The 11,060-nt window shown below is 23.0% G+C and overlaps 1 protein-coding gene across 1 annotated transcript; it reads left to right on the forward strand.

Annotated features, from left to right (window-relative positions):
• Nucleotides 1–3,643: 3,643 nt before the first annotated feature.
• On the forward strand, nt 3,644–9,607 carry LOC113866607. The gene is given in 5 exon segments (XM_027501423.1): nt 3,644–3,791; nt 3,883–3,979; nt 7,882–8,927; nt 9,016–9,345; nt 9,348–9,607. Coding segments are annotated over 5 exon segments (1,881 nt in total).
• Nucleotides 9,608–11,060: the final 1,453 nt, after the last annotated feature.

Raw genomic sequence — 11,060 nt, forward strand, 5'->3', positions numbered from 1 at the left:
ATTTCCAAGTAAAAGGAGTATTTTCTAAGCTATACTTTTATTTTTATATGTAGTGACCCATGAGAGCTAAAGTAACTTATTTAGTAATAATCTATAAATTTTTTATGAAACTATATGGTAAAGGTGAATTTTTAGTATAAAGAAAGGTTATGAGTTTATTTGAAATTACTAGAATCAAATTCTTATCAAAAGTCATGAGCTAGAACAACACTAAGAAATTTTATAATTATGTTACTTGAGATGCATAGGAGTTAAGTAATAAACAATAGAAAATATTGAACTCTAGGTTAGAAGATTATATTGAGAATGAGAAAATATGACCTCTGATGAATTATTATGAAATTGCACGAGTTGACTGAGTCTGAAAGTGTCCGACCTTTGGCATATTGTTTGGTTGTATGCTGTGAGATTTGTGGTAGATTGATATACTGATATATTGTATGGTATGATGTGAGTGACAACTTTCTATATTAGACTGGCGTGATGCAATAAGTATAGATATGAATTGATAGCTGGAATGTATTCAGATTAACTAAATTTACATGAATAATTGAAGTGTTGATTAATTTCGAAAGTATGTGATATATGAAAAAGAAAAGGGAATATGTCTGAGAAAGAATGAGATGCATGATTATGATGCGTGGGTCAAAGTTAACTTAAAAAAGGTGATTATGATATATATATATATATATATATATATATATTATAGCACACTGAAGGGTGTATTATAATATATATTGTGATCCATGATATTATATCAATTGTAACTCACGTATTATAACATGCTGATTGATATAAAGTATATGGAAATGAGAAATAGAAACAGAATAAGTATAGATAGTCACAGAAATACACTGGGAGTGTGAAAGACGGGAGCGATTGAGAAATCTGAGGGAAATAAGGGTGGTGAATGTCTTCCCATGATTGCGCAAGAATTAATGAAAATAGAGAGAAAAGACACCGCAGGCCTCACACTCATTTTCTGACCTAAACCCCTGACTACACCTTTGCTAAAAGGGGCCAAACTGGCACACGTGTGTATTCGTGTTGCTGTTGCTAACCAGCAGCTATCTATGCTATGAAGTCCTCAAGAGATCTCAGGGGCAATGAATATGAAAGGGTAATGAATGTGAAAGTGTGACGAATATGATATAGAATAGAAATTGTATGATTATAATATATATATATATATATATATATATATATATTTATATATCATAGCAGATCGATTTATGATGTTATGATATGTGTATTGTAGTACATCGACGAGTGTGACTGGGACACATGTATTGTGACATATTAATTGAAATGATATATATATATATATATATGTAAAATTGACTACACCTACTCATTACTGAGTGTATTCAATTTTAAAACGTAACTTCATCTACTTATTACTCTATACATTAAATTCAGAAAGTATAGAGTCATTCGCATTGACTCCACTTACTTGTTACTCTGTACATTAAAATTCAAAATGTATAACTTATGAATTAAAATTATATTTTATTCACACTTATTATGTTTGAATTGTATTTAAATAATATTTATTAGTATTGATGGTTATATTATGTTACAAATGGTAACATAAATGTTTATACTATAAATTAACTTAAACTACTGTTATTAAAATTAATTATAATATTTTTCATAATTAACGAATTAAAATTACTATTGTATTTTAATATAATCTATATTTTATTATATACTTCAAACACTAAAATATATTTTAAATTAAAAAAATAAACTTACAAAATTATTAGTTTATAATATATGTTGTTAAATTAAATCTATAATAAAAGACAAAATAATTATTAAGTAATGTCACAAGAATTTTTTTTTATAATTAATATAAAAAAATACACTTATAAGATTATTACTTTTATTATAGATTGTAAAATTATATTTTTAATAAAAAATTTGGTAAAAATTACTTTTATGAAATGTAGTTTGAATTAAAAAAATACATTTATAAAAAATTACTTTTATTATAGATTGTTAAATCAAATTTCTAATTATATCTAATAAGAATGACTATAAATTGCTTTAAATTATCATCTATTAAAAATTATTATAATCTTTTTATAATTTACGACTTAAAATGATATCTGATTTGTAAGTTTGAAATAATTTATAATTTCATATATACTTCAATCACTAAAATTTCAATTATCCTATACATTAAAATTAGAAATAATTCAATAAATCATATTGACTGCACTTACTTATTACCTTATGCATTAAAAGTTGAAACGTATAACTTACGTATTTAAATTAGATATACGTATTTAAATTAGATTTTATTCATACTTATTATCTTTTAATTATATTTAAAGAATGTTTATTAGAATCCATAATTATATTATATTAGAATATATTTTTATTGTAATGGAAAATACTCAATTAGTTCAATATTATAAACGAATGCTTAAAAAAAATAATTATTGAGTAATGTCACAATAATTATTTTTTATAATTAATATCAAAAATACAAAATTACACTTATAAGATTATAACTTTTATTATAGATTGTTAAATTACATTTTTAATAACAAATTATTTATGAAAAAATTACTTTTGTGAAATGTAGTTTGAATTAAAAAAAACACATTTATATAAAATTACTTTTATTACATATTGTTAGATCAAATTTCTAATGAAAAGATAAGTTTACATAGTTAAATTATCTATTTAATTAGTTTAATATAATACGTAGTTCAATATATATTTCAAAAACTAAAATTTACTTTAAAGTAAAAAAATTGTTAACTTAAATTTCTAACAAAAAAAAAATATATAATAAAATGTAATTTATTAGAAATTTTATTATATATAATATTTTATTCTTAACTATTATATAGATGAAAAGACAAATTTTATTATATTATTTATTTATTTTATGACTTTTCATATATCTCTAAGTAAGACTCCATCTTTACTTATATAAGTCATGTTTAGTTGTTCACACAACTTTTGAAAACTTGCTCACCATCCTTTCTATTGTCATCTTTTTTTTTTTTGTATTTTGCAATCATGTCAACGGTTAAGAATTATCTATCCACGTAAGTAAAGGTGTTTTCAAGTTTGATATTTTCTTCCTATTGTTATATTTTTTCTTTGTATTTTGCAATCATATCAGCGGTCAAGAATACCTATCAACGTAAGTACATGTGTTTTTGAGTTTGATATTTACTTTGATGTTTTCCATGTTTTTGTAGGAGAACAACAAGTTCCAATAAAGATAAATGGACTTTTCTTAACAATTTGAATTCAACAACAAATGATTGAAAAATAAAAGTGTGAATATCACGACTGTGGGATACAATAAACATATATCGCAAGAAAGTTAATTAGTACTGATATAGTACTGATTGATGAAAAGGTATTAGATTTATTTTTTCTTATAAAAGAATTATTATTTTTTATAAATTATAATTATGTTGTCTTTTATATGTTGTTCTATAATAACTAACTAAATTTATTTCTAAATTTTCTAACTGATTAATTTTTTTTATAGAACAATTACATACATGCTTCCATAGGATAAGGTATTTCTTATAGGTTCAAAGGTATACTAAAGGAAGGAAAAGTATACCCCATAACAAATTTTACAGTGACAAAGAAAAAAGATAGATTTGTTATGGTTGAAAATAATCCTTTCGTGTTGCAATTCTATGCCATACCTCTTATTAAGGAAGTAAATGATGATAACATAATTCCTTTCTATATCTTTGAGTTTGTGAACTTTGAATATCTGAACAGTCGTTGTAGAAATAATGTCTTAACAGGTATTTTGCTGTAAAACTTTACTAAAATTTGTTATATAATTTGTATTTAATTTATCAATTAGTTCATTAAAATTATTTATTTTATTAATAGATGTGATTGGAGTGGTCATGTATAGAAGTTCTGTTGAAGAAAAACCAATTGTTCAAGGCAAGGTTAATGGCATGACGTTTCAATTACAAGACATGAGGTATAAACAATTATTCTAAATTTATTATTAATTGAAAAATCTTATAATTTTGGTTAAATCATTTGCAGGGAAAATAGAGTGAAAGTCACACTGTAGGATGATTATATTGCACTATTTGAAGAGATAATAAAAGATAACACATCTAAGGATTTAAAAATCAATGTTGCAATATTCACATCCACTATTGTGAAAAAATTTCAAGGTAGTTGTAGTATTATATTTTTAAAATGTTTTATTGAAATAAATTATATATATATGCTTTATATTTAATTATAAAAAAATATGAGTGTATGTATTATAGGTAATATTTCTATTTTCACATCAAGATCAACAAAGATCTATGTCAATATTGACATACCAGAAGTTACTCATTTTATAAATTCATTCAGGTATTAAAATTATCTAAAATTTCTATGTTATGTTAATTATTGTTAATTCTTTATTTTTTATCTTTACTATATTTTTATTTATTCATTATCACTTTGTTGTAGGGATTTTAATGATGTGTATATTGCTGACAATGTTAATAATACAAGATCTACCATTCTTCCTAAGTTAGAAAATTTCAAAAATATATCTGAAATTTTGATAATGGCAAAATCAAAGAGTAATATGGTAAATTTAATTTCTCTTATACTTTGTTTTTCTTAATAAACTTTTAAACTAATTTTTTAATCAATTTTCAAAATGTCGTAATTGGTTGTATTGCAACTGTGAACGATATATTGCATAAAAATAGTTGCTATTATATTTCTTGCCCTCATTGCAAGAAGAAAGTTTCTTTCACAACTACAAATTTTAAATGTGAATCATGTTATAAAGACGTTGATTATCCAATAACAAGGTAATTAATTTATCACTATATATTCAAATTTTTAAATTTTCATGTTAAAATAAATTAATTATATATTATTACCTTGATTTATATAAATTACAAGTTTCGTCTAGAGCTTGATGTTAAAGATTTTACGGATTCAACTATATTTGTTTTATTTAATGAAGTTGTTGAACAATTAACACAAGTAAAGTTAAAAGATCTTATTGGAACATCTGAAATTGTAAGCAAAAGTGTTAAGTTCTAACTTATTAAAAAATTTAATCAAATATTTGATTATATAAATAAAATATATTAACACATATAACTATTTTTATGTAATAATTTTTTTAAGGCTGATGGTGAAGGGTTAAAGTTGCCTTCATAACTTTTAAAGATTATAGGCATTTCACATATTTTTCAAATAAAAATGAGTACTTACTTTGAAAGTCGTGGAAGACAATGTTTCACAGCAAATAAAATTGTGAAATTGATAGTAAAGGTAATATAGAAGATTAAATTGGAGTTTCATTACTTTTATCTATAATGTTTATAGATACAATGATGAATAACTTTATTTTTATTGTCTAATATTTACAGATTGAGAAGGAAGAAGGTTTGGACAATACAAATGCAATAACAAAAGAAAATGACTTGGCAATAAGTTGTTCAGATATATCTCCAACTGTGGAAACACCAAATTTACCAAAAAGAAGGAGAAAATTAATGTATAAATTATAAATTTATAATGTATTGTTCAAATTCTTAGATCATACAGTAATTTATATTTGATATTTTTTTTTAGGTTGCAACTTGAGGAAGACGAAGCAAAAATTGGTGAACATAAGGCAACAATGGAAGATTTAGAAAATTGAATAATTTTTATTGAAATATTGTATAAATACTTTTAATATTGTTTAGAATCTCAAAAGTAAAATGTCACCAAACATTTACGTCTTTTTATAAAATATTTTTGTTATTTTATTGCATCTCTTCCTCTTACTTTATTATGGATTGATTTTTGTTCTTAGACAAATCTTGTATGTGACTTATATAAATTTTATATTATATCAACATCTGTAATTTTAATTGATATAAAAATTAATTTTGTTATTAAATACAATCATTCTTTTTTTTTAGTTATTACCTAAATCTTAATTGAAACTTTTTTAACAACTCTTTTTTTCTCTTCTTCTATTATTTTATTTTTTTAAAACAAATAATTTAATAATAATTGATATATCATAATTATGTATAACCTATTAACATAGACAATATTTTATTTATATTTTATATTATAATAATTATGATGACAAATTTAATTTTTTTAAATTAAAAATTAACAACATTTATCCTTAATGATTTTGTTGCAATGTTTCTTTTTATAAAATGTTATAATGAGAATGACAAATTCAAAATTCTTCAATTAAAACTAATTAATTATAACAATTAAACTAAAATAAATATTATTAAAAATCATAACAATGAAAATGAATTTGATTTGATTTTTAAATTTTTAGGTAACCGTTTCATTTCTATATTTAAAACTTTTATATCATAATGAATGAATAAGTAAAGAAAATATAATGTTTTAACTCTGAATTAAGTTCTAATATTATATTTAATTTATATATATATATATATATATCATTTTTTTCAAACTTAAAGAATATTTTTCTTTATATACTTTTAAAATTTTGAATATGAAGTCTAAATTTTCACAACTATTGAAAGACTTTCAATCTGAAAAAGATAGAAGTTAGTGTTTAAAATGTTATAGAAGTATTTTTTATATTAACATTTGAAATTAAAATTAATTTTTTTATTAAATACAATCATTCTTTTCTTTTAGTTATTACCTAAATCTTAATTAAAAAAATTTTAACAACTCTTTTTTTCTCTTCTTCTATTATTTTATTTTTTAAAAAAAATCATTTAATAAGAATTGATATATCATAATTATGTATAACCTATTAACATAGACAATATTTTATTTATATTTTATATTATAATAATTATGATGACAAATTTAATTTTTTAAAATTAAAAAATAACAACATTTATCCTTAATGATTTTGTTGCAATGTTTCTTTTTATAAAATGTTATAATGAGAATGACAAATTCAAAATTCTTCAATTAAAACTAATTAATTATAACAATTAAACTAAAATAAATATTATTAAAAATCATAACAATGAAAATGAATTTGATTTGATTTTTAAATTTTTAGGTAACCGTTTCATTTCTATATTTAAAACTTTTATATCATAATGAATGAATAAGTAAAGAAAATATAATGTTTTAACTCTGAATTAAGTTCTAATATTATATTTAATTTATATATATATATATATATATCATTTTTTTCAAACTTAAAGAATATTTTTCTTTATATACTTTTAAAATTTTGAATATGAAGTCTAAATTTTCACAACTATTGAAAGACTTTCAATCTGAAAAAGATAGAAGTTAGTGTTTAAAATGTTATAGAAGTATTTTTTATATTAACATTTGAAATTAAAATTAATTTTTTTATTAAATACAATCATTCTTTTCTTTTAGTTATTACCTAAATCTTAATTAAAAAAATTTTAACAACTCTTTTTTTCTCTTCTTCTATTATTTTATTTTTTAAAAAAAATCATTTAATAAGAATTGATATATCATAATTATGTATAACCTATTAACATAGACAATATTTTATTTATATTTTATATTATAATAATTATGATGACAAATTTAATTTTTTAAAATTAAAAAATAACAACATTTATCATTAATGATTTTGTTGCAATGTTTTTTGTTATAAAATGTTATGATGAGAATGACAAATTTGAAATTCTCTAATTAAAACTAATTAATTATAACAATTAAAATAAATAAAACATTATTAAAATTCATAACAATGAAAATGAATTTGATTTGATTTTGAAATCTTTAGGTAACCGTTCCATTTGTATATTTAAAACTTTTATATTATAATGAATGAATAAGTAAAGAAAATGTAACGTTTTAACTCTGAATTAAGTTCAAATATTATATTTAATTTCTATATATAATAAAATATAATAATGAAACTTTATTTAGAATTAGTGGTCAAAATTATCATAGGATTGGAGCACTCATACCAGAAGAAGGTCAACAACCAAAATTCTCATAACTTTATGTACATGATACAGAAAATGAAGTCCAAAATAGATTACATTCCTTCAATAATGGAGAATATCTTGACAACACTATTATTCAAAGTTTGAAGGATATGTTGGACATGCATAATCCTATTGCATAGGTGTTTAGAATGGCAAGAGATAAATTATCTTCATCTGATGATAAAAATGTACGAATCAAGTTGCTTGGTATAAGATCAAGAGAATCTCGACAGTATAACAAGCCGACCTCAGCTGAAATTGTTGCACTTATTGTTGGAGATTTTGGCCAATCTTATGGAAGGAGAGATATAATAATAGAGTATCAAACAAATGGGTTACAAAGAATATCAAAGTTGCATCCTTCTTTCATGTCAATGCAATATCCATTATTATTTCCATATGGTGAGGATGGATTTCACTTAGGCATTCGATATTCTTTTAATGATGGAAAAAATAGAACAAAAAGAAACAATTTGACAATGAGAGAATACTATGCATATTGAATACAACAGAGAAACTTTGAAGCAAAGACTCTTATTTCCGATGGTCGGTTATTCCAACAATATATTGTTGATGCATATACAACCATAGAAGAAGATTGACTACGATGGATTAGGCAAAATCAAACAATTTTACGCACAGAGTTGTACAAAAATGTTTGTGATGCAATTGTTCGTGGGGATACAATAGTTGCTGCTATTGGAAAAAGAATTGTATTGCCTTCTTCATTCACAGGTGGTCCACGATATATGGTCCAAAAATATCAAGATGCAATGGCCATATGTAGAACATCTGGGAATCCTGATATTTTTATCACTTTTACTGCCAATCCAAAGTGGCCCGAGATTCAGTATATGTTTGATCAAATTTCAGGACAACCAGCTAATGATAGGCCAGATGTTAAAACAAGAGTTTTCAAGATAAAACGTGATCAACTAATGAAACATGTAGTGGATGGACAGTACTTTGGTCAAGTTATATCAGGTAAAGAAAAGTATTATACTAATTTTTTAATTTATAAATTTAATCTTATTCTTACTAATTATTTATTATATTTTTTTCCTTCTTTTAGCTATATACACCATTGAGTTCCAAAAAAGATGTCTACCACATGCTCATATTCTAATATGGCTTCACCAAAATAATAAGTATCCAACACCACAAGACATAGATAAAATAATATCAGCAGAATTACCATCTCAAGTGGATGATCCAGTTGGATTCAATGCTGTTTCACAATTCATGATACACGGACCATGCAGAACTATCAACAAAAATGCACCTTGCATGATTGATGGCCTTTGCAACAGAAATTATCCTAAAAAGTTTACTGATGAAACGACCATAGATATGGATGGTTTTCCTACTTATAGAAGACGGGATGATGACAGACATATCAAAAAAGAGATATCAACTTAGATAACAGGTTTGTTGTTCCATATAATTTAGATTTATTACTCACATTTCAGGCACATCTAAATATTGAATGGTGCAATAAGTCCAAGGCTATAAAATATCTCTTCAAATATCTCCACAAAGGTCCAGATAGAGCAACCATGATAATTGAAGAAAATATTTTTGTCCAAAATATAAACAATTCAATGCAGATCACACAAGTTGATGAAATCAAAACTTATTTAGACTGCAGGTATGTAATTTTATAAATAAATTAATTTAATTAACCATTTAATTAAAATCATTATATATTCTTCTTTTATGCTAATTTCTCTAATACCATAAATTTATATATTATTTTAGGTATTTATAATGAATTTATAATTATTAAGATTTTAAATTAATAGGGTTTAGGGTTTAAACGTATAATGACATACACGTATATAATTACTAGTGATACACGTATAATAACATACAAGTTAATATAGAAATGTACGTATAGTGAGTGAATTGTTGTATATGCTCTGATTAATGGTTGCCTTATTGCATGTGCTTGGATATGATAAGTTTTAATATGAGTTGTTCACTATTGGTAATGAATTTGAATAAGATATTAGGTAATAACTTTAGTTTTTTTAAGCTAATTTATAATAAAAGAGATTTAGTGGGACGGAAAATACTCACTCTCACTGATATTTTCAAGTAATGAAAGAAAGGAGATAGAGATAGTTGATCCGTTCTAAGGTCATACTCGTCAAGAATTGTGGGAAAGGAACTGCTTAGATATAATTAAAGTAAATGTAATAGATGTATAAATCTTTTGATGTATCTTATTTCATTGATAGACAAATTTTGAATTTGATAATTTGTTAAATTTTATTAATTGGTATTCCCATATTGTACTATTTCTGTAAAGTTGTACAAATTATTACTAATTTTCTTAATAATATTTTTAATAATATAAATTATTTAAAGAAAAGAAGGATGTTACAAATAACACACGTGTTTAAATGATTGAGAAAAGGGTCAAGGTGTAACACCCAAATTTTTCATAAATTCTTTGAATATTTCATTTCAAACCTATTTATACCATAGATTAAATATATGATTTTGAATTTAAAAAATTTTAAACAAATAGATATCAAAAGGAGAATTGAAACTTGACCACAATAAGGAATGAAACTGATACAAATTTTTGAAACTCCTAAAATCTTAAGAAAAATTTTTAAGACTTAAGACCTTAACTCAATTAATTAAATGAAAAACTCATTAAAATCAAAATGCTATTAGATTTTAATTATCCAAAGAAACCTTGATTAAAATTCAAGATAATTTTAGGCTAAGTCTATACATGCCCAAAATTGTGAAGGAAGGTTACTATAAAGAAATAACTTATTTAGAATGTAAGTACTAATCTAAATTTCCACTAAACTACCTTCTAAACCCAACAGAATTATTTTATAATTAAGCCTGAATTAAAAACAAAACTCTAAGAAAAATAGCCAATTAGAACTAGGATTTTCTAAGAGTTTTGGGAAAAATTGAAAGAACTAAATTGCTCTAATTCACACAATTTTTTAGCCATAAAGTAGCTAATGGCCTGAATTTATCTATTAGAAAATACCTAGAAACACCTTATTTCATGCCTAAAGAATTTTCAAAAGTAGCCTAGGTAGCTTCAAAGATTAAAAAAGAAGAAGTAGAAATCATAACAAAGTATGT

This window comes from Abrus precatorius, unplaced genomic scaffold (genome assembly GCF_003935025.1).
Source record: "Abrus precatorius isolate BTA unplaced genomic scaffold, Abrus_2018 Scaffold5, whole genome shotgun sequence".
Taxonomy (NCBI): Eukaryota; Viridiplantae; Streptophyta; class Magnoliopsida; order Fabales; family Fabaceae; genus Abrus; species Abrus precatorius.